Here is a 24,991-nt window from a genome sequence, read left to right as displayed (position 1 = left end):
TGTTCTTCCCCTGCACCTAAATAATATTCACCATGATAAATGATGCCATAACTCTGATATCCACAATCAATCTGGCCTTTAAAGACACATCCATCTTGTATAATGTTGATGGGGGACTCAGTCAAACGGAGAGACGTGACTGCTTTGCTGACCTGAGAATGGTGGGGGGGACCAACGGCCCCACTGACTGATGCCTGTCAGCTCACATCTGGCTGCAAAAATAAATTAGGCTTATGAAGACAAATGAAAAGGCCTGCCCCGCCACCGCGAGGGAGGGGAATGTGAGGAGAAGTGGAGGGGAGAGAGAGAGTAAAGAGAATTTGTGAAAGGAGGAGCGGCAACCTGCTGAGAGAGAGAGAGAGAGAGAGAGAGAGAGAGAGAGAGAGAGAGAGAGAGACATACGAGAGAGAGAGAGAGAGAGAGGGGGAGAGAGAGAGAGAGAGAGAGAGAGAGAGAGAGAGAATTCCTCCTAAAGGGAAGATGACGTCGTACGGCACCATGTACCAATACAGATTTGTATTCATTTAATCTTGTTCTTTCCATCTTTTATTCATAATTTTCATATCCTGAGGACAAGAGCTCACAAAACGACCTGCGAATGAAGTATCTGAATGAACTAATTAGTTCTAACTAATTCGTACTTGGAATGAAGATTCGTACTCGGGACGGATGGGAGAAGAAGGGGGAATGGCATCGGCCAAATTCGTTTTCGCACTAAGGCTTAATGTATAATGTAAAAGATTTGCACTCTGAGCAAGAGATTCACATTCAAAGCAGAAGATTCATACTCTGAGCAGAAGACTGCTGATCGGAGTATGAATCTTTTGCTCTGAGGAAAAGACCGTTTGTTCAGAGCAGAAGATTAACACTATGAGAGAACCAGATTCGACACTGAATCCCTCAAATAAGCGACATGGCTCAGATTTGTACTTCAAGCCAAAGATTCACACTCTGAGCAAAAGATTGGTCATTTGCATATGAATCTTTTGCTCCGAGCACAAATCATTAGTGAACTTACAGTGAGCCAAATTCAACTTCACCTACATAAGCACAATTTGCCAAATTACTTTTTTATTTGCCAACTTATTTGTTTTATTGATGTTTACATTTAACAAGAATGTTATGTGTCTAATTCAGAACAAGATTGGTACTTGGCCCAAAGATTCATGCTCAGAGCAAAGATTTATATGAAGACTCATACAAAGATTAATGTTTGAGCTCAAATAGTTCCCTCCAAGGAGAAGATTCATACCTAGAGCAAGCCAGATTTGCACTGAGCAAAAGATTCACACTCGAAGCCAACAACTGGTAATCTGAGTATGAATCGTTTGTCAGAGCAGAAGATTTGTACTGAGAGTGAGCCAGATTCAACTTTGTATCACCTACATAAGCAGCATAGCTCAATTTCCCAATTGTCATGATTCCAGCACTTTGTTGTTAAGATGTTTTGTGTCCAATTCAGACACAAGATTGGTACTTGGCACAAAGATTCGTGCTCTGAGCACAGATCTGTATGAAAAGTCATACTTCACAAAACTTAAAACTCATAAAAAGGATCTTCTCTTTGCCGTTTTCTCTGGGTGGGGAACGCGAAGATTCCCATGACAGTCTTTGCGTCATTAAATGTTTACAGCGCGAGGATCATTATACACCACATATTCAGAGCTCGTTTAAGGGGTCGAAGGTCGGCCGTGCAGCGCTGGAACCCAGAGCTGAGAGCCTGTGGAATTCATCTATTCCCGCCCCTCAGAGTGAGAGACAGAAAGCACATTTTGAGTGATGGGTGAATGTGCCCTGTAGAGTAGTACACAGCGGTGTGAACTATATTTGACCCCTCTCCTTCCCACTCTCTCTCTCAGCTGGTGCAAGTAGACTTAAGAATGAAGTTTGCTCGAAATGATGAATGGATTCCAGCAGAGCAATGCTCGCGCAATATAGGATATCTGAGATCTTCAGCTTCATTACGCTGGGTTTAATCACTTCAAATACACACGATTCTGTAATTAACGCTGGAATTATGCAGATTAAGGGTTGCTACTGCAAAACAGCTTTTGAGGAGAATAATACACAGCAAAAACTTTGAAGCAGAGCGAGAGAGAGGGGGGAAAAGAACAGCAAGTTGGTGTGTAGATGACAGAAATATTACAGACCCATTTTTTGGCAACAGGCGAGCGCCGAAAAGGTGGGAGGGAATTGTGTGTGTGAGAGAGTGAAAGAACGAGAGAGACGGATTATGTGTGTGTGTGTGTGTGTGTGTGTGTGTTGTGGATAAGGGGGAATGAACTCTCCCAGGCTTTGTCATATGAGTTTTCCCAAGCTCTGGCCCCTTTGATAAATGACACATGTCATTCTGTCAGAGTGTGACAGTCCAGCTGGGAGGGCCTCTGATGTATGGCCGCACTGCAAAAGGAAATCAGGCTTTTCTGGCATGCACGTAGACCATGCCCTTTATATAAGGTCCCTGCTTTCCTACACGGCTGTTTTTTCTTCTCCCATTCTTTTCTCCTCATTTTTTTGAAAGGAGAAAAAGGAGACTCTTTTATGAGCAGGGACATGGAGCTGAATTTGTAGATTGATTTAAGGTTTGCGGTGGGGGAATAGCAAACCCAGGTCAGATGGATTATGGGTAAAATGCTTTAATTCCACAGCTCTGGGTTTTCTCGTTACCTGAGAGGAAACAAATAAACAGACACAGTATCACTACTGAGAAACTACCGAACTGTACTTGGAGAATGATATGCTATGATAAAAACACCAAATGCAAACGTGTCTATTTGAGTCTCCGCTGACAAAAACCAAACATCAGAGGAAGTACTAGAGAAATACTCAAATCAGCCTCATTGTCTTTACAGATGTGACCTAAATTTAGTGTGAGAAAAGAGGATACTGTGGAAAGGAAGAGAGAGCAAGGGAGTGAGAGAGGGAGGGAGAGAGGTTTCATTTTGCATTTTGTTAGTTGACAGTTTGCAGGAAAAGCTCAAGGATGGACGTAGGTGAGCCGCACAAAGATTGTTCGCGCAGAGCAGGGGTATGCCGGTATTAAATTTTCATGTTGCGATTAATTGCTAATGAGGGTTTCCGGGGTAACGGCTGCATTTAAATGAATTATTATTATTATTATTTATTTATTTAGTCATTTAGCAGACGCTTTATTATTATTATTAACATTTCTGCAGTTTAGCGCCATCTGCTGTCAGAGAGTGAAAGTGCGCTTTCATCCAGAGCGTCTCTCACATGTTCCGCCATGTGCTTCTCGTCCGCGCTTATTTACATCAGAGTGCGCACGCGTCTTTCACGCAGCATACAGCGGTGGTGTGCATTTTGACCAGTTGATGGGAAAAGTATTCTTAAAATGCATTCAAAATTCTAAATAATTTGTAATATATAATTATTCACGGTATTTAGAAGTGCCCACGATAACAATATCGTGCATATTCATTACCGTGATATATCGCATTACCGAATACCGGCACAAGTCTAGCGCAGACTAACGTTTTTCAAAACCAAAACTGAATTTGACGACAAATTTCACATTTTCAGAACTGAGGAAATTGGGATTTAAAATGGTTTTAACCATTGTAACCTTTATCATACTCTTACTGGTAGCTGAACGCGAATTAGTCCAGATATCCACAAGGGGCGGGGCTTATATATAACGTTGAATTACATGTTTAAATCCTGTTACAAACAAACAACATACACGAGGTGAGCTCTTTAGATGTCTTCATCTGCAATCCTGAACTTTATACAACCAGTGGGTTACAATCAACAGACATCTTAACAGACGAAGGAAAAACATCTTACATATTTTAGTGACAGGAACAGAGAGACACTTTTCAGCTCTTACACCACAATAACAGCGCAAAGGCAATAAATCTGCCACCGGGCTCAAAAAACACCTCGCGCGCACACACGCCACGAGACTGACACCAGACAAACAGGCGGCGAGACAAAAAACAGAGCAGCGGCGATGAAGTTGTGGAGAAATCAGCACCTGGACAACAGTTTAGGGAACAACACACACTCAGACACATGCCGTCAAACGGACCTTCGAGGGCGTGGTAGCGTGACCACCTGGGGGTTGTGAACTGTGGATGACCCCACGTTTGATTTGTGAAGGGTTAAAAGAAGGAGGGAATGGGAGAATGGTGTGGCTAAATGAGAGGAGAGTATCATTAACTAATGAGTGATGGGTTTTAGACAGTGCTTGCCCCTCCTCCCTCCATCCTCCCTGCACTGTCTGTCCCACAACAGTGTCCTAACATTCGGCTTGAGAGCTGCTATTCACTTAAACATCAAAACTCCGCCATTTTGAATGCAAATGGCTGGAAACGTCACACTCAACCTGCAAAGCGGCAGGTTAAATTACTGTACCAACTCCTTTAAGGTACGGTAATTTAAACGGGCATATCAAGGAAAGCTTGAATTTTCCTAGTGTGCATAATGGATACTATATAGACATACTCCAACTACCCTTCAGGTTCATACAACATTAATTCCAGAAACTAAAAAAAAAGGGTCATTCAGAAATCATTATGGATTTCTCAACCATTCACATATGACTGCTGACATAGCAATAACAATTTAGCATCTTGGCTCGTCATAACTGAAAGTGAAAAATTTGCAAAGAGGTTAGACAATCACAACAGGTCAGTTACATACACTACCATTCAAAAGTTTGGGGTCAGTAAGATTTTTGTTGTTGTTGTAATTTTATTCAGCAAGGATGTATCAGATGTAAATAGATTTGCTTCATAACCGTTTTCAACATGGATAATAATAAGAAATGTCTCTTGAGCAGCAAATCAGCACATTAGCATGATTTTGAATGATCATGTGACACTGAAGACTGGCGTAATGGCTGAAAATTCAGCTTTCCCATTGCAGAATAAATGGCATTTCAAAATATTACAATAGAAAACAATTACTTCAATTGTAATCATATTTCACAATGTAACTGTTAAATTAAAATATCCATAAATTATTCGATTCATCAAAAAAATGTAGACTTTGTGAGCATAAGATACTTCTTTAAAAACATTTTAAAAATCTTAACGACCACAAACATTTGAACAGAAGTATAAAACAAATGTACATAAGCAAAAACAGGAAATCAAAATTATTAGTAGTATGAATAATTATTTAGTGCATGTAATTCAAAAGAAAATACGGCTATAATAGTTAGTAACTAAAACAATTTTCTCAGCTGACACTACCTTGTTTATGTATATATTTATATTGCCTTTAATTCTCTGGATCTGATAAAGGGTGGAAAATTGTCATGGAAAACTAAATTAAATTTTTTTTGGTGCAAGAATCCTTGACAAACACTCCAAGTAGAGTTTAGGGGGGAAATGCTTAAAAAGCAAAGAAAAAAAAACCCACCCTATATATGCCCCCTTAAAAAGTGTATCTTTTACTCCCAGACAAAACTAGGCCTAATAGGAGCCGCTGCAGTTCTCCAGAGCACACACTTTGTGCTGCAGCTAGATATCTCCCCCCATGTGCAGTATTGATGGACGATACTTGAAACAGAGGTATATTTACATGAAAGAAACGACACCTCAGTATTTATGACACGTCCTCGCTGAGGCTCGTCACACAGCGGCTGCTCTGACGGCTCTAAGTAGGGCTGGATTGCACTGCCATAACCAATTTAACATTGAGACGGTGCGCTAGTGAAGAGCTACACACACACACACACACACACGCACATGCAAAAACACACCGACGCACACATATGCCAATGCTACATTTCAGCAGAACACTGAAACCGCTTGTCTCCTATTGTCGGTCAATGAAAAAAATTCCCTATGTTTTCACCAAATATGATTGACACATCGTAATGTTTTAGTTTAGAACCGGTTTAGGCCTGAAATACTGAATTTCTGAGCTGACATGTCAAGACTTTCAATCTGTACTTAGATCTGGAACCTCTATTGTTGATTTAATTCTTCCCTAGATAGAGTTTGTCTTGCTTTTATAAAGCCCAGAACTGTTAATGGAAGAGTAAATGTTTGCGTTCCTCATTTTGAGTCACCTGACTTTTCTTCTTTACAGCACATCTGTTCATCTCAAGTTCCCAAGCTCACAGACTTCAGGGGCCGAGCAGAACAAGTCAATGATCAATGATGCATCCTCATACGTGTCGCAGCCTCTGCGTATGCGTGCACACACTGAAGTCTAACTGGGAAGCATATGGCTTTTTAAAGAAAGCGGTGGCCAGTAGAGAAGAGGACAAAAACAGGAAGGGGAGGGGAGGTGGGGGCAGATTTGAAGAGGACACCCCCCACTGGTTTCTCAGACAGAAGATTCAGAGCAAAGCTTAGCAAAGCTATGATTGACACTGTCTGGGCGAGTCCGTCTCCAAACAAGCTTTAGGCCTCTCAGAACATGTGGCATTTGGCATTTGAATGTGACTGTGTCCAAATCACTATAAATACCTATAAAGTTGAGTCTGAGAGACTAGTCACGACATGTACGCCCGTCTATTAACGGATATGAGGAGGATTCAAATACAGTTCACATCCCTCAGGGCTTCTGTGCGTGAATGAAATGAAAACCAGACGTTATTTTAGTCGCATTAGTTATTTTAAAACTGATATTAACTCTGCATGTGTTTGTCAAAGATCCTGAGATATAAATGCCAGAGATTCGTATTTTAGAAGATGATTTTGAGACCAGATTGAACATATAAATCAAAGATTAGAAAGCATATGTGGCGATGATATATAGTGAGAAAGGGAACCGTCCTGCTGGGTTGTCCATCTAAAAAAGATACAGTACCATTTTGCTATATAGTTCCCCCAGATGCCTTATCAGCACCATAAAAGTGAGGACAAAAAAAAAAGAAGGAAAAAATGATATTCATTACTTTCCAGTGTCCTATCAGTTAAATAAAACACCAAGGGAAAAAAATACAGCCACTTGGAGGATCTACCAGCTATTGTCTATGTGTGCAGGCAGGCTTTTATCAATGAAGCTAATAAAAGTGACCCTCAGCAGGAGATGGGGGTGACACGCGGCTCTTTACCTAGCTTTAGGAGTGATGGACTGCAAATGCGGTCTTAAACACCGCACGAAAAACGAGCAATGAAAGTGTCAGGGTAAAAACACAGAAAATCGAGGCATTTTGTGCAACCGTTTGAAGACGGCTCGTAAAAAAGGGGAGCCGAGTCTTTATGAGAGCGATCCGGAGCAGTGCATTATGGGGCTCAATGAGAGTGTCAGCAAGCTGGAGGCTTATCTTTATCCACTCATTGTGTGTCCAGTGGCTTAGCGCTCATAGAGGAGAATCGTAACGCCTCTGATCAAGAGTGGAGGGAGAGGGATCTCCGTTCTTACAATGCCACATCAGGGGAACCCAGGGATTAGGTTCTCTTTTTAGTTCCTGTAGGGCAAAGGTCGCACTCGAGCAAACATGAATCCCACTCCCAAGCATAAAGAACATAATCCACCACTACATAAGGGTGAGAGGACGATTTCAGACTTGGGAGTTTGTTGTACTCTCCTCAGCCTAGCAAATACCAAGCTTTGTTTTCACAGGTGACATGATAACCTAGTTACCTCGCGGCTTGTGAAAGTACAATATTTACAGGGATAGTTCACCCAAAAATAAATACTCTGACATCATTTTACTCACCTCAGTGTTGGTTCAAAGCCGCATGACTTGCTTCACAAAAGCTGAAGGTTTGAAGACTGTGCTCATTAATCTTTTCTATTTAATTACAATAACCGAATACTAAAGCTTACACGTTTCAAAATATATACACACTAACAAAGTCAGCATTGATAAGATTTTTTTTTTAAGTGTTTTCAAAATCTGTTTGAAGTCTCATGCTCACCAGGGGTCTCATTTATAAAACTCTCCGTAGATTTCATCCTAAAAGTGTACGTACGCTCAAAAGCTAGATTTTACGCCAGAACCTGCGCAAAAATCCCTTTATAAAACCCAGTCTGGGGAAGATTGTGCGTACGTGCATCTCCACCCCGACTCCTCCCCGACATCACCATATATGGAGCTTACAACGCCTAGTTTTACTATGCATAACCTCATCTGCATATCATTTCCATGCATGTTCCCATCCACATGACACCATTTTTAACACCGTCAAAGATAAAACACGTTAAGGAAATATGAGATACGGAGTATAAATGCCATTTGTGCCATACATTATTTTTTATTGCTAAAATCATCCAATATCATTATGTTTTAGAATAAATATATCAAGGTAAATACAAAAATAAAAATGGTTTAGAATAGTTATCAGATAAATATTTTAGAATAGAGTTGATCTCATTCTTTTACACGGGCCAAATAGTATTTCAATTGTTTTAAACAATTCAAATCAAACTACATGTATGCAGTTTTGCTGATAAGGTGAACATATTTTTAGTGGAAACAGATAGGCCTATATTTATTGCAGTGTAAAATTGTTTGGCTCGGCGAGGCACTAACAAAGTATTTTAAAAAGGAAACGTGTAAATCTTACCGTTTTCTTCAAGTTGTAGCCTATCCTTCAAATACAGCGGTACTTTTCATAATTTTGCAGAGATGCCTTCACACGACATTAACGGTTGTTAATGTTGGTTGTTGCTGCAGTTGTATATATTATCTATATTATCAATGGTCCTATTCAATCCGGATAATGGACCGTTCGACCACCGAATCCAGCAGTGTCCACCATAATATCGAAAGTGCGCATCATTGATCATTGTTCTCACTAAAAAATATTTTCTCATAACATGAGATCTGCAGTTTAGTTTAAAGATTAATTATTGTGCACCTATAGCACTCCTCGCTGTCATTAAAAGAGGAAAAGTGTTCAAGCGCATCCACTACAAATATGTCTAAATTCATATAATTTTGGTTTAACTTCTGTGTAAAGGACTTTATGTAATTTCAGTCCTTATCTCCATTAATGAGAGTGGAATATTTAATGTAAATGTGTATATCGACATGAAAACAGAGCTTAAAATCGTTGTTTTTACTTCATTCATTTTCTCACTCCAGGAAAAGGAGTTCGTACGCATGGGTCAGAGTTTGCATGCATGTGCGCAAATTTTCTAGTCAAGTTTGTTTTTATAAATCCCAACTTTTGCGTAGGAAGTGGTGTACGCCTCTTTCAGGGATGGTTTTGTGTGTAAGCAATGGTTATAAATGAGGCCCCAGGGCTGCATTTATTTGATCAAAATTCAGTAAAACAGTAATATCATAAAATATCATTACAATTTAAAATAGCTGTTTTCTATTTTCATATACTTTAAAATGTGATTTATTCTTGTGATGGCAGCTTTGCCATTTAATCCAGTCTTCAGCGTAACATTATAAATGTTTTTTACTGTCACTTCTGATCAATTTAATGCATCTTTGCTGAATACAAGTATTAATTTCTGACCCCGTTTCTGAAAATCACTGACCCTAAACTTTTGAATGGGAGTATATAATTTATGCGCTTGAAAGCTTCAGGTCTTGTGCACTGTAACTCTGGAGACAAATTATTTATTTCAGGACATACAGAAGAAGTTTAGAACAAACCAAGGGTGAGTAAATGATGACAGAAAGTTCATTTTTGGGTGAACTAGCCCTTTAACAATTAATAAATCCCAAAATTCAGATCTCGCACAACCACACTTGTTGCAGACACATGAAGACACCTACAAAGCTCTTGACGACGGCTTTAAAGTTGAGTATTAAATAACCGCAGGCATGAAAATAAATGTAGCGAAGGTTCAGTGCTCCTTCACACAGACATTACCCAGAAGCCCCTATCTGGTCAGCCATAACTCTCGGTAACCAGGAGCACCTTCTACAGCAAAGGGCCATTCATTTAGCTGAAACAGACCACGACACCTCACTAATACTCTTGCCTTTTAGAAGCCCCTCTCTCACACACACATACTCAAACCCTATCAGCGTTCATCCAGGGCCGGTCTGAAATGGGGCTGTATTTCAACCCCCACAGAGGTGTTGTACATGTTTGTGTGTGTGTGGGTCCATGGGGCCTAAGAGGGGCCTGTCTCTGTAACGGCCACGGGTGATGGAAGGCCCAACAGGGCCACTAAGACTGTGCACTAAGATTGTTCTAGACCTCGAAGGCCTCGGAGGAAACATATATCAACCTGGCAACAGGGCTGTATGCTATGAATGCGTGTGTGAGTGTGTGTGCGCGTTCACGTGTGCGGGCAGATCTAATCAAGGGCTAATAACAGCACAGAAGTCGTCGTTGGCCCTCGTAAATCAATGTGCAAAATAATTGCTAATACACTGGTTATCGATTAGCGTTGGGGCGACTCATTTTCGGAGGCTATGGCTACGAACTAACAAAGTGACAAGGGTAAAGTGTTATTTCTCTGCTGCACAGACAGCTGGGCTGCGCAGAGGACTGAGGCAGGCAGTAATTCTTAATTGACACCTGTCAGGATAATGACTGCAGTCCCAGCTGCTGCGGGAGAATTTCTCCCCACTCCTGTTCATCTGTCAGCTCTAATACCTTTCTGAGCACCACTCCTTTCTTCTATCGCTCGCTCCCTTCTTTTTTTATTTTTTTTTTTCCCCATTTCTTCCTTTTTTTTCCCTACTTTCTGCATTTCTGAACATCACCGTTTTCCCACTAAACCCTTTGGTTTTGCAGTCTTGTTCCCAAGGCCCTTTCTAGGAGTTAAATGCATAATTTTCTGATATGACAATGACATATACCAGTTTCAGGTTTGGAGCAAAAAAGCTATCATAACATTGGGTCTCATTCACCAAGTGTGCATAAAATCTGCATTTAAACATTTTCATGAACAAATCATGGTACACCAATAACTTTTGTACAAAATTTTTTTTAAAATTAACAAAAATATAGATATTTTTGGCAGAATATTTTTGTGAGAAGTTCTCATGTGCGTACAAATTTACAATTATCCATGCAATTATTAGCGAATGAGACCAAGTACTTTGTTTGTTTGAACATCCCGAATAGCATAAACAAATGTTTGGAGGTGGGGCTACGTTTTTTTCTGACCAGTGACAGAAGGGGAAGCTTTTTGAAAACTTATTTGAAAACAGTCAATATTTTTGCAGTTTTGTTTGGCGCAGACGCTACTTTACCCTACGACCTTAAATACAACAACGCACGACTTTTATGAAAATAAGGCAAAGGGACCTGCAGACAAAACTACAAAGTGTGTTTTCTCTCTTTCATCTGACTTTAGCTGGTGTTTTGTCTTCAGACAGGCAGGATATTTTGAGTTGAGAATACAGTGGTTGATGGGAGGAGAAACAGTGAGTCCCAGGACGTGACTTCCCCGAGTTTGAGGGGGCTTCATGGGTAAACACTTAACATCATCAAAGAGCTTCCTTTCGTTTCATGCTCATCTGTCAAAATTAATGCTGCTAAATATGAATGTATGACCGCAAGGCTTGATCCTTAGTGCGCAAGGCCGTCCTTGATAAAATGTCAACCACTGAAATATCACAATAACTAAGCCATGTATAAAAATACGCAACTAATCAGATAACGTCACAAACAGCATCATCCTTTTCGCGATGCCACACGCTCCTCAGATCCTACAACACAAACATCAAAGCTCAATCTCCTGCTGGCCCGTTATAAACATCGGCACGGATCTGTTGGCCGAGCCGTTTGTGTTTTATCTGATGAGGATGTATAAGGCGCTCCATGAGGAAAACGGCATACTGGGATGAGAAAACTCCGCCGAGCCTCTAAAAACACCCCATCCTTCCTGTGAGCCAGGGAAAAAAAGCAAGGGAAAGCAGCAACAGATGAGTGCAGGGCAGGACAGAGAGAAGGCAGACATGGGCTCCCCTGGGTACACGTTGACCTCTATGTACTCCTCAAGCTTGGAGACTCCCGTTGCTGGGTCATGACTTGAGCTTTTCTCTCTTTTGTCTTTCTTCCCCCTCCCTCTCATCTTTCTGACTCACTGTGGACTAAATTAGCTGAGAAATGAAACATGGGGGATCAAAACAGACAGGACGAGAAGAGAGAGAGAGAGAGAAAGAAAGAAAAAGTAAGAAAAAACACAGCTGGCCCTTTTGATAGTTTTGAGTTGCCATAATGCTACAGTACCTCTAATCCAAACCTCCTCTGGTGACACGGTAGCTTTTTGCGGTCCTCGGTGTGCTCGTTTTTCAGCAACTATCAGCAGATGCACTCGCTTTTTTCACGCACAAACACACGTCTGGAAGTATTCTTAATTTCAGACTTTACAAAACTTGCGGAAACCAGATAACTCCCAAATGTGTCTAAGCTCATTAAAACCGCAGAGCGCTGTTTACCGCAGACTGTGTACCATCACACTTGGCTCATGCAAAGACCCAACATATTTTCATTTTGATCCACTCTTCCCATAAAACCTGTCATCGATCTTCATTAATCAAACTCAACCTCCACGATCTCGGACAAGGGGAACGGCAAGCTCGGGACTCAGGATAACTGGATATGCTTTGATTTCCTATAAGCCACTGGCTTGATCCCCAAATGCAAATTAAACTATTAGTTGTAAGTGGTGGGTCCCAACATGAATATTGACTAAATGGGTCAATGTCACCTGTTAATGACATGAGAGCGGATGAGTCTACCCTCCAGCGAAGCCAACACAAGGTGAGCCCAGATGTCACGCTGCATTCGCACGTCTTACGGATAGATTTTTTTTCCTGCTAGCATGAAAACAGGCATTAAAGAAAAAGAAACAGATAGAACATGACATCTAAATGTACCCCTATAGATTGATTTCTATCATTTGTGCCGTACACGCAAAACAAATGATGGCCGTCAACTCCTATCTCTTAATACAAATACATCCCAAATTGAGAAATGATAATTCACAATCTTTCACATTTCTCACCAGATATGAGAATGAATATGGAGAGGCACCACGCTGTTTAACAGACTACAACAAAACCTCCACATCTTTAACGCAATATAATAAATCTGTGTGAGGAAATAAAAGATATTAATCTCATACTCGTGCTACAAAAACATATAAATCACAATTAAGCTGTAACAGCCCTGCACATGAAATAATCTGTAAATTCAGCTCTCAAAGCAGACTGATTTGTATGTAACGCTGCACTGAGAGACTTAAGCAAAGCGAGCGCTCAACGGCACTCAAATTCTGACAGTATTTTCAAATTTCGAGAGCGTGGTGGTGCGATTATTTTCAGCAGGAGCACGGTGTGTCGGTACACTCCGAGCTCGAACTGCGGTGTGACCAATGACACAGAACAGTGGTACGTCCATCAACACGGAGACGGAACGATGGCGTGTCTGCCAAGCGCTGGGCCTGATTGGCTAATGCAGGGGCCGTTCTGATTGGCTGCCTCAAATGCTTTCTGGGGCCAGCGGTGCGGTTAAGAGCCTGGATTACTAAGGTCATTAGACAGCATTGCCACGGTGACGTGATTAGTCAGGTAGCAAAGTCCATTTGTCACCTGCACCAGAAAATTGAGTTAATTCAGCACTACAGGCTAAAGGGACTGTATAATATCAACTTGATTACATCAAGGCAGCTGCAGACCTGACACTTCGCTGAATTTGTCAGCTTTAATCGTTAGAGCCTGTCACAAATCCATCAGGAGCTCAGATAATTAGGGTTCCTCCCTAATGAAGCCAGCAGAGGAACCTTTACCTTTATGTTGGATAATTAAGAAGCCTCTGGTGCCGAGGACAGAATGCGTTTTAATGACTCCCCGTGCTGGTTCCTCCCTCCTCACATTTTATTTTTCTTCTTTCGAGTGTGTTTGTGTGCTGCTGTTTTGTTTGTTTTTTTAAACGTGAATGTGAATAGAATTTAATTGAGAAAGCAAAAAGAGAATTATCCAAGTGAAACTGAAGGAAAAGTAAAAGCAGCAAAAAACATCGCAAACCACCTCATGGCGGTGTTTATGCCTCGGCTATCCAGAGGACAGAGGTGCAGTGGAATGGACGCAAACCGAGCGTGTCTCTATCTGCGTGGGAGGTTGTGAAAACAAAACCAAATGAAACCTGGAGCAGCGGAGAGATACCGCATTCATCGCCGAGTCCTCCCCTGGCTCCTCTCCTCTCTGCTAGAGCTCAAACTCACAGACACAGTCTGTGCTCTACGTGGGAGGCCCGTGTCTGTTTCAGAGAAAAGCCAGCAAATAAATACAAATGACTGCAGCAGCCCAACACAGAGAGGGCCACTCCGATCCCACTGCACCAAAACGACCTGAGCCCACGGCCGATGCATGTAAATCACTCAGAGCAAACAATGGCAATGATAGCAACCAAACTGAGGCAAAGTCATCCGTTAAAAGAGGTGGAGCATAACGGAAGAGTTGAGCATTGGAATGGAGCTAGAAAGTGCTTTTAGCGCAAAACGCAAAATAAAAAAAAAGAATAATAAGACCGCTTGAATGATTTGGAAGAAGTTTTAGTAAAAACAAATCACCTTGTCACGTTAAGCGGCTTTTCTTTTTATTCCCTCAATCAATAATTCCTAACATTTTTATTTTGATGGAGAGGGGAAAAGTGTCAGGCTCTGGGAAAAACGGAAACAATGAGCCTGCCAACTTTTGAATGACCATTAAAGCAAATGATGAACATGCCTGTCAGAATAGAGAAAATTAAATCAATATTCAGCTGAGGTGGAGGGGGCTGATGGCTTGTTTTTGTGGAGGAGCTGCCAGGTCAGATTACCAGGTGCCATCTCACCTCTGTGAGCTTTCGAACTCCCCATGTCAGTCTCGCCATACAGCCAGGGAGACAAAATAATCCCTTAAAAACACCATTTCCCCCCGCTGAACAGAAAGGTATGCGTAAAAATGAAGGAATAATAATTGTTATTTAGTGCAAATGAATGAAACGTCAACTATGTATCGCACTTGTTAGTCGACCTCGGTTACAGCAGTGTGTCTGGTATGTCGGCTGTTCCCTCATCAGTCAAATATCAGAGCCTAATTCTGCAGATCTGTAACTCTGCTAATGCTTGAACTTGAAAGAGAGCCTTCATTCGGGAGAGAATGGACCTGTTAGTCACAGAGATTAAATGGGGGGACGAAGGAACAAAAAAGGAAAAAAGGAAAGCCAAAAGGACAAAGTAGAACTCCCTTAGTACAATACACCAAAATGGTTTCAAATATAATGGCTATTTACGTTTAATCACCCCAAAAGAAATCCAACATCATTCATCACAAATCAGAGGTTCGCTCTCTTGCTCTTCATGGAAGATTAATTAAAAACTGAAATCAGCTCTCTCTTGCAACATCAAAGAGCACAGGTACATTTCGCATGAATAAATTGAACTGAGGAAAACAGATCTTAGTACAGAGGCCTTGCTCAGTGACATCTATCAGGGAAGAGATGTTCTCTCTGCTACATTTTGTGCTCTGGGCACGCCCCAGCAATCCCTTATCCCCCTTTTCTCTTCCTCTCATTGAATGACGAAAAAAAGTAGTGTATAACCCTGCCGAAATCTTCTTTCCTTTCTCTATTTTCCCGGACGACGGGGGCAAAAGTTGTCCTTTGAGTGGCTACGGCCGCACTGCGCATGCGTGTTTCCATGGTGAATGATTTACTGATGTTTATCAGGAATGAATAGATCAAAGGCGGCCACATGACAGGCGATCAATCAAGCATCAAATCAAGGATGGCAATCCGCATCTAAATAGACGAACTGGAGCACTTTGAAACTACATTTTCACTCGACTATATAGGCCACGGTGGAGTGTGAAGTTTCAATTTGGCACAACTTAAAAAAAAAAAAAAGTTACTCGCGTGTTAGTTTTTAAAACAAATCTAATGCATTCTGAGGAGATTACCTTTGTTTTGACATTCTCTGAAAGTAAAAAAAAAAAAAAAGAAATTAAAAAAAAATTTAAAGTAAAAAATAATGCAGGTAATATTTAGATCAAGCATTTCAATCAACACTATGAAGAAGTGTAAGTGATTTTGTGTTTTCCCCCTCCCTATGCACTAATATTAGTAAACAAAACATGCATGCACCGCTTACCTGAAGATCGCCTCGGCGCTTGCTGCTTTCTCCGCGGCATGCTGTTGTCCCACCCTCCACTTGACTTCTCATACAGAATCAAAATGCCAGTGACGGAGAAAAAGAATTAATTAAAAAAAATTAATACAAAGCATGTATTAACACGCTCCCTTTCTCTTCAGAGAAGCTCTTAAAAAGTCACTTTGAGCCGATGCAAAGTCTAAGAGGGGTCAAAATGTCTTGAGAGGTTGTAGATATTTTTACAGACTAAAAAAAGTCTGTAAATAAAAAAAAAATGTAGGTGTATCTGGCCGACACGTTTAATAATTCATAGCATAAGTCATAGCATGATTGCCAAGAGCTCAGATATATCTCCCGTCCATGTCTAACGGCGCAGAAACACACAGGAGAGAAAAACGCTCCCTTAGGTTCTCCTTAGATTACGGCAATAGTTTGTAGCAAAACGGAAGAAACTTCCAGTTATGGAGAGCCCGTCCAACTGTATTTCCGTCCTCTCGCTCGGCGGAAAGCCTAAAAACGGGACAAAACCAAGGGAAGAGACAGGCAGACAGGAGACAGTTAATGTCAGTCACAAATGGGGCTCAAGCTCAGTGCGCATTTTCAGCGGACTAAATTCCCCACGCGCGCAGTGGAGAGTCTCTGCTCGTACTCCTCCCGAGATTCACCAAACACACTGTCCGTCCATGCTCAGGGAAACATGTGGACAGTTGATTCGGGCGAGCGTGACGCGTTTACTACAGAGCGATATATAAACAAAAAACACACTCTCTCGCACCGAACGTGAACTAATTACTCTTTAAAAAAAGAAAACTCCAGGGAGCGAAGCGGCGTTCTCGGTCTCGCGGCTCTTCGCTGAAACATGTATCGCGCGTTCAGGATGCGTGAGCAGTTCAGACAGTCTCAACTGATAGACAGACACATCGAGTTGCCTTTCCTGCCTCTCTCTCTTTACTCCACCCCTCCGGAGCGTCACTCTGACAGTGAAAACCCACCTGTCAATCTTTTTAATTGTTCTGTTTTCTCCCTCCCCACAAAACAGGCGCGTTTGAAAGACAACGAACTGCCTTTTTGGAGAAGACATCACTTGTTTGGATGTTGTCCATTCACACGAATGTACCAAGCATGCGGTTTTATAAAACGAAAACAAAAACTGGTGTTAAAATTAAACTACGATTGTACAACTGTTTTTTTCCCCCAGTTATGCAGTGTTCTCGGCGTCATCGCGAAAATAAAATAAGTTTCACGTCACGCGCAAAACATTCAAACGCATAAAGGAGGGGGTCTCCGCTGTAAACATTTCATTTGATTTCCATGCATATAACAACATATTTCCATGCATACAGAAACATTGCTTTGATCCTTTCACTGTCTTTTTTCCAGTTTTGTTTATCTGTCTCGCGCACGTTTGCCGGGGCGAACAACACTGCGAACTATTTCATGCGCTAAAACAAGGAAATTATTTGGAAGTTACAGTTGGAAGTTACACACTGATTCGTTACACCTTACTAGGAAGTGAACACTTTGCACGGGAAGGGGAGGGACTCCTGGAACAAGTTGAGTATGACCGTAACGAGCCTCTCTACAACGCTTACACATTACTTATTCATCAATTGCAAAACATCCACAAATTAAATAACGAGTCCACGGTGTTAGACATTTCGGATCCTATTAGGTTAGGAACCGTAATAAATCCACCGCATATCTGCTCTTCAGTAGGCTGCTTTGTTGACACCGGTGTACCTGACACCCCCCCCTCCCAAATCACACTTAAATCTCAACTTTGTTTTCGTCTTTATACCAGCGTTGACGCAATGTCCACTCTTTCTGTAAGTTGGCGAGTGGGTGGGTGTGTTTTTAAAATCGCTCGGAAGGAGAACGCGAGAAATCCGAGTGAATTTTTTTGAGGTGGCCTCGGCTTGCTCCGGTCGCCTGATGTTTCCAGCGGATTTGAAGGTTCTTCGTCGCGCCGGGGTTCTGCTGTGATTTCAGCGGATCATTCAGCTTGTGGACCGACGCGAGAGCTTCACCTTGCATATCGCATCCCGGTGAGTGCACACATTTGTTAGTAGCCTATAGTGCAAACGTACGAACAAGCCAGGCTAGGATATTATACATCATCAGCACCGCCGCCAAAGCGTTGATATTTCAGTACGCGACGTTTAAATCATGTCCTTACCTTTGACGGTGCTGCGCATCCTTGAGCTATTGCCAGTTGCAATCTAACTGATCATTTATGCTGTACGCCTGTCGGTAGGGGCTAATCATGTGGAAATGTGTCCAAGTTCCGCCCCAACATCTGTCCATCTATCCATCCTCGCGACTACCTCGATCAGCCTGTCGCTGTTGATGGCTCTTACGTCACCAATCTCCCATCAGAAACTCGTCGGGCTCACACACAGAAGCCAGGATTTCTCCCGCTGTAGGGCAGGAGTATCGCTGGGAGAAAATGCTACGGTTTTCCGAGATTATTGCGTTTTAACAAAAGATCTCTCTCGGTCTCGGTGCAAGACAACGGCACAATGATAATTAGCTTGTCACATGTCAATAAACGTGCTCTAGGAAGATAGTTCTGTGTACAATCCAATTCTTTTTAACTTTTAGTAAATATAATTTTTATAATAGGCTACTACTATTGATAATATAGCCTATTGATTATTCTTATTATGATTATTGGTTGATCTGAATCTTATTATTATTGCCGTGAAAAATCATATTTAAAAACACAATAAGCACTTCTGTTCTTCCACTTCTCTTAAACCGTTGCTCACTGTCCCGCTGAAATTCATTTGCATTTTCCAGAAATGAATGCTTTGTGTTGTTTTGTCGTGTTATTCATATCATTGCGCATTATTAGGTCTATCCTAACAGACCTTAAAGTCAGTGACTGTTTTTTGTTTGGAGCAGTTCTTGCGGCATTGTCTTCCAGAAATCATTTTTGGTATTTAGCATTGTGGTGAAGTTCCCTTCAAGGTGTTAGTGTGCACTTACAAGGGATTTAACGCTTTAGATTACAGTGCCTGTGCTAAACGGATATTAATGTAAGTGCTTACAAGCAACCACATTAACAATATTAATTTACAAATGAATCCCCAAAATAATTTTACATATCAAATATACATATTGTTCATTTGTAACAGTAATTTGACTATAACATTAACACTGTAATGTAAAGTGTAAACAAAAAACATTGCATAAAAAACCCCCATGGTTTCTTATCGTTCTCCAAACCCAGACGTGAGTGTGTCTTGTCATGGTGTATTATCCACAGCTGTCCTCATTGTATGTTGATGAACTGCTACAAGCCTGTAGAAATAATTTTAGATTAATAGATATACAAATAGTTACAGTATTTTTATTGATGTGTTAGAGAATTGTAATGCTCACATCTTTTTCTACGACCTACAGAAAAATATGTAAAACAAACCTTTATTTATGCACTTTGCATTTTATTAATATGTGCCAGGACAAATCAGTGGCAACGCACATTTTGAGCATTAGTTAGTGTTGACAGGACGGCGTATGTTTGTGTGTGTGTTTTATGTGTGTTTTGGGAATGGTTATCCATATTAATGTATTAATGTAAGGATGTGTGCACCTATCATCTTATTCGGTGTAGTACATCTTATTCTTTTGTAAAAGGCCATGCTTGAAGGTATGCCACGCAAGCACAAGCGTAAAGCTCAAGATGCAATGCCAACGCACTTTGAAAGGTTCGTGTGGAGCCTGAACTGTGCCATTTTCAGCTTTACAGTCCTGGTTAAATATCTAATAGGAGAAATGTTCATGTTGATCTTTTCCTGCACAAGTTCTGTAGTTTCTTATTAAATGAATGACTGGAGATGATTGAAAAAAGAGAGCATTTAAGCATCAGTGATTTTTTTTTAAATTAATAATAATAATAAAAAGTGCCCCTCAGTGTACATCCTCACCCACAACATGCATTTATAAGAAATACATATTTATATTTTTAATTTTTCAACTTAATGTATTTGAAGAAAGCAGCATCAGACTGAGAGATTATAGACTGTATGCCCTTTATGGTGTTATATAATGTTTTAGACTGATTCTCTATCACTGTTTTTAAGTGTTGATACTTTATAATGACTGACAGCAAATGGATTTGGTTCATCTATCTTATGTTATGAAAAATATCCTCAGATTTATATGCTTTTCAGTCTGAACGGTTATTTACTGTAGATGTTAAGATGGCCCTATTTGCATAAAAATGCCAGGACATGCTATAATGCACATTATATGTTGTAGAAATTCTTCATGTCTCAATATTACGCTGTCTGCTTAAGGGATCGCAGACGGATGTTAAAAGACTGGAACTAAAAAGGCGAGGGAGATTTGAGGTGATAGTCTTTGAAGTAGTTTTTTTTATATATGTAGCATGTCACATCACATCAGCAAATTATGATCCAAATTGCTCGCAAGCTACACGAGGCGGGATGTTGTCATACGTGTCCACAGATATGTATGGCAAGATCTGAAGTTTTATAAACAATAACATAGCATGCTGTCACTGCTGTATTTTTGAATAGAGAAACTCTATAGGCTGTTAATGATGTTTTTGTTTTTCACAAAAAAGGTATATTTGTATATATTAAAAAAACTTGAACATACAGTATTCACGTGTGTTGGAAATACAGATACTTAAATTCTGGACTGTGCATTTCAGTGCTGATGTAAATAGTCTGTGGAGCCAAATAAAAGAACATTTACAAGCAATCATAACATTCTCCTAAAAAATTCAATGTACTAACCCTTCTTATGCAAATATGTGTATGTCAAGTCATCTTTTTAAAATAATTATGTATTTCACAAAATCAGCAGTCAAGATAAATACCAATTACAGGATACAGCATTTTTCAGCAACATATCTCCCCCATGGGGTAACAGAAATAGCTTTGTGAATCTTGTGAAAAAGTATTCTAACATTGCACGTGACTCAGATGTATTGATTATGCTTCCAAAATGTTGTTCTTGTCTTGTAGGTGATGTTGCCGTTCTCCAAAAAGGACAATATTGCAGGTCAGAGGTCAGCAAAACTTGTATTTAGAATAATTTAATATTGTTTAAAAAAACTTTTTTTGTAAAGCTGTACACTGTTCACAATTGCACATGAAGCCATCCAGCTATTGATAGCGATGACCGCTTGGGTATTAACGTCAGTAATGCTAAAATTATAACTGTGCACTTAAACGCGGCAACCCAAATAGTAGTAATAATACGCCACATCGGCTCTGCGGTGTAACCTTACGTCTGTGATCATGATCAAAGCCATTTCACATGCCACCACTGCAATTATGTTTATTAAAACCAAAATTACAACATCTCTGCATTCACTTATATGAAATATATACAGTATTACACTTATAGTTCTCGATCGCTGGATCAGCTGATGTTGTTACTGATTCTTGAGCTTTGTGTTGTATTGCTAATCATGGATTTTTTACTGTATTAATACAGTACATATATTTTTATTTTTTAACTATTTAAATAATTGTTCAATTTAATGTTTGCAATAAAACAGAAATAATTTGCTGATTCATTTTTTGCTGTTTTTATTTATATAATAATGCAAATAAAGGATAGTGGACAATGTTCTGGTGTTTTATTTTTTGTATCATTTATATGAAATGTATTTAATCAATTCATGAAAAGTTGATGGTATAAAAACAACACTCAAAAGAGAGTGAGCAAGTTTTACATTACTCAAGTCAGAAATCTATTTGATCACAATTATTCCTTCTTAGGGATTTTTTTCTTTTGTCATAAAAGCAGGAGACACTTCTCACACTGAAGAGATTTGAGGCTCTTGATAAAAAACTGTTTTATACCATATAAAAACTTCCACCTTCAATCAACAACTGGGTCAAATGAATTTTGTACAGTCACTGACAGTCGAAAACTAAGAACATATAATGCAAAAAATAATAAAGAGAAGGCTTTTACTGGGAAGAATATCTTGAAATCCATCAGATAAGGCAGGGTAATTAAAATGTCACCTTTCTCTGGAGGAAGGAGGCCCATCACACAGCTTTACTTACCTCATTACTTTTGTACTTCACTAAATGCTGATCACAAAACTTATTGGACTTGAGAATCTGACATTTGGTGGAATCCCTCTATTTTAGACTTTTTCTTCCCTTCAAATAATGGAGAAAAATGTGTTTTGATTGACAATTCATAACAAATAATGAAAAAATGACAGATTTAGGGATTTTTTTTTTATCGTTTGAAATGTTTATTCATAGGACACTATATAAGAAAATCCAATTGTTATACAGCTAAATGCATTTAAGTGTTTTAAAGCTCCAGTACTACCAAAGAAAATGTCTAGAATGCAAACATATTTTCTGTATATGATTAGTTGCACAATAGACGTCTGAAATGCAAACAGTCTTAAATAGATGTAGTTTTATTTAGATATGCAACAAGTCATGCACATGACAATTAACGACTGAAACGTGTTAGGAACGACTGGATCAGTATATAGTTGGACCTTTCGGGTTTCTTGGAGCAGATTTTCATACTCTGTGTGACTGCATCTGGTTATTACCTCATAAACGTCTCTCCCTGCTCTGCTGCACCTCAGGAGGGGCTTCAGTTCCTCGAACCTCCCCTCCAAACGGCATGCGTTTCAGCAGGAGTTAAGTGACACATTTCACATTTCAAAATACCATCCTCCAACATGAGTCCCGCTGCCTGCCATACCACCTCTTTTGTTTTCTTTGACACATGCGGTCTTCTTCCAATTAGCATTTTTCAGCCATTAAAGAGGAGAGAGGAGTGCTGAAATGTTTTCCTGTTTCATTACCACTGACTGCACCTCTTTGATTGGTTGCAAAGGGAAATGTTCTGTAAAAACATCATTTTCCGCAGAAGCTCAGAAAGAGAGTGGCCAGAAAACGTGGTGCAGATAAACTCCCGGAGTTATATTTAAGCATATAGGATTACTGGAAACATCTCTCTCAGCGCTTTATTGAGCGGATGAATTGTTATAAAAAGTGAAAGAAACGGCGCAAAGATCGGGATGAGACACTAAAGCTACACACCGTGATTTATATTCAGTTTTGAAAAGGGACATTTCCCCTCTTTCCACACCTTGTCATTAAATAATATAGCAGCGCAGTTCTGTCGGTTTTTATTTATTTATTTGCTCGCTCCCAGGTCTTATTTTCACGAAGACGGTGAACAATTTCGAACGATACCGGAATGAAAAAAGAAACATTTGGTTCTTTCACACAGCCGAACCGTAATTATTAAGATGTAACCGTTTTAGATCAAAGATGTGCATGAGACGCCTTTGATAATGTATGGTTTTTAAGAGAAACAAAATAGGATGGGTTTTTTTCCGCTTCAGTCAAACTCGTAGCCTGAGGGTTTCGGTTAGAGAGAGATCTCTCCTCGCTACTGATGCAACAAAGAGAAAAACAGCCCCCTAAAGCTGCTCCGAGTGCTCTACTTCTGACGCTTGGTGGAAATGTGTTTGTTTTTATAAAAGATCTAAAAGCATTAATAAGAACAACAAGAAATGTTTTCCTCTTTTCTCCATTGACCAGCTAAAATATCGTACGACCCCAAACTGTTATGATAACATGGCACATTCGAGACCATTCAAATGGATGTGTTTTTTTTACTAAAAAGACATGGGGGGAACTATCTTTAGAGTCTTAGTAAAATGATATGATAAATATAACCAGAAAAAAATTTGCCTAGCAAACGCAGCCAAAACCTGCCATTTGTGTTTATTTTAGTAGATACGGCTGCCTATCAAAACACAATTCAGTAGTCAGGAGGTGTTTATATAGGGCTTTTGGTTTATGTAACACTGAGGAGGCTCCATACGCACCATTTCAGTCCAAACTGAACGTCCCTTCACTCTCTCAGCCAGAAATAGGTTGATTCAAACAAACGGCTCTATAGAGAACGGCTCACTGCCTTTGATCCGAGGGCTGAACCAGGCCGGGTTTTCCGGCCTTACGTTGTCCCTCCACACCCTGGCAGGAGCCTGAACGCCGTCCCTGTCTTCCCAAAAGCCTCGGCTGGCTCTGGCTGGCCTCTGCAGCGGCAGCGACTGATGACGCCAGCCTCAAGGCTATATCAGCAAATCAGACGTATCCAGCCCTGCTCCACCCCGAACTACCCTGCAAACATTCACACGCAGCACATCTTTCTCAATGAGAGCTTTTTTTTGTTCCTCAAATACTGGCCAGTTGCTGGAGATTTTCCTAAGTTTTTCTCTTTCTCTGAGGTCTTGTCAACTGAAATTCTCCTTCATTCATTCCTTCTTTAATACAAATACACACACATATAAAGTGTCATGTCCATTTCAGGGCACTTCAGATTTGTAAGCATTATACTGTAAAGGCAAGTTAAATATTATATATTTTTATTTTTCTAATTTTTTAATTTATTATTTAATTTTTAACTTGCCTTTAAAGTAATATGTATGTATATACTGTATATACATACAAACAAATATGTGTGTGTGTGTGTGTGTGTAAACAATATATAACTAATGATTACCTTTTTAATAATGAATATATGTTAAATATGTATTTCTACTGTATTCATATTTTAATATTACTGCTTTTACTGTTTTACTAAATTAATACACTAACTAAATTGTATGTACATAATATATAATACAATATACTAAATATAATTTTCAATCAATATACATAATATACTGTATATAATTTTGTGTAAATTCTAATGTAAATAAATACTTAATAATTATCATAATTACCATTTATCATCACAATTTTCAAAAAATTAACAATGGCCTAGACAATTCAATTATAATTTATGTATATAATTTTTTATATATTATTTGTTATACTATACACTATTCTATTGTTAATTAAAATAATAAGTATATTTATTGAGTCTTTTTGAACAATAACCAGCTCATTAGAGTCATCTATATCTATATCTCAATATCTGTGTAATTATATTGGAGTTCTTTTATGAAAACTGGCTCATGAAACTCATGAAATTT

The 24,991-nt window shown here is 39.8% G+C and overlaps 1 protein-coding gene across 1 annotated transcript in view; it reads right to left on the bottom strand.

Moving 5' to 3' along the window:
* Positions 1–18,442, bottom strand: part of tshz1 (teashirt zinc finger homeobox 1) — a 41,468-nt gene extending 23,026 nt beyond the window's left edge. The window contains exons 1-2 of the mRNA XM_016497513.1: positions 18,158–18,442; positions 15,982–16,491 (exon numbers count right to left, since the gene is read on the bottom strand). Of these exons, the coding sequence (XP_016352999.1) occupies positions 15,982–16,021 (40 nt within the window). The 5' untranslated portion in view covers positions 16,022–16,491; positions 18,158–18,442. The remainder of the gene's footprint in view (positions 1–15,981; positions 16,492–18,157) is intronic.
* Between the last annotated feature and the right edge of the window lie 6,549 nt (positions 18,443–24,991).

The sequence above is a fragment of the Sinocyclocheilus anshuiensis genome, unplaced genomic scaffold, assembly GCF_001515605.1.
Source record: "Sinocyclocheilus anshuiensis isolate Anshui unplaced genomic scaffold, SAMN03320099.WGS_v1.1 scaffold1038, whole genome shotgun sequence".
Taxonomy (NCBI): Eukaryota; Metazoa; Chordata; class Actinopteri; order Cypriniformes; family Cyprinidae; genus Sinocyclocheilus; species Sinocyclocheilus anshuiensis.
Note: the sequence above shows the minus strand (reverse complement) of the source record. Positions and strands in the feature narration are given on the sequence as shown.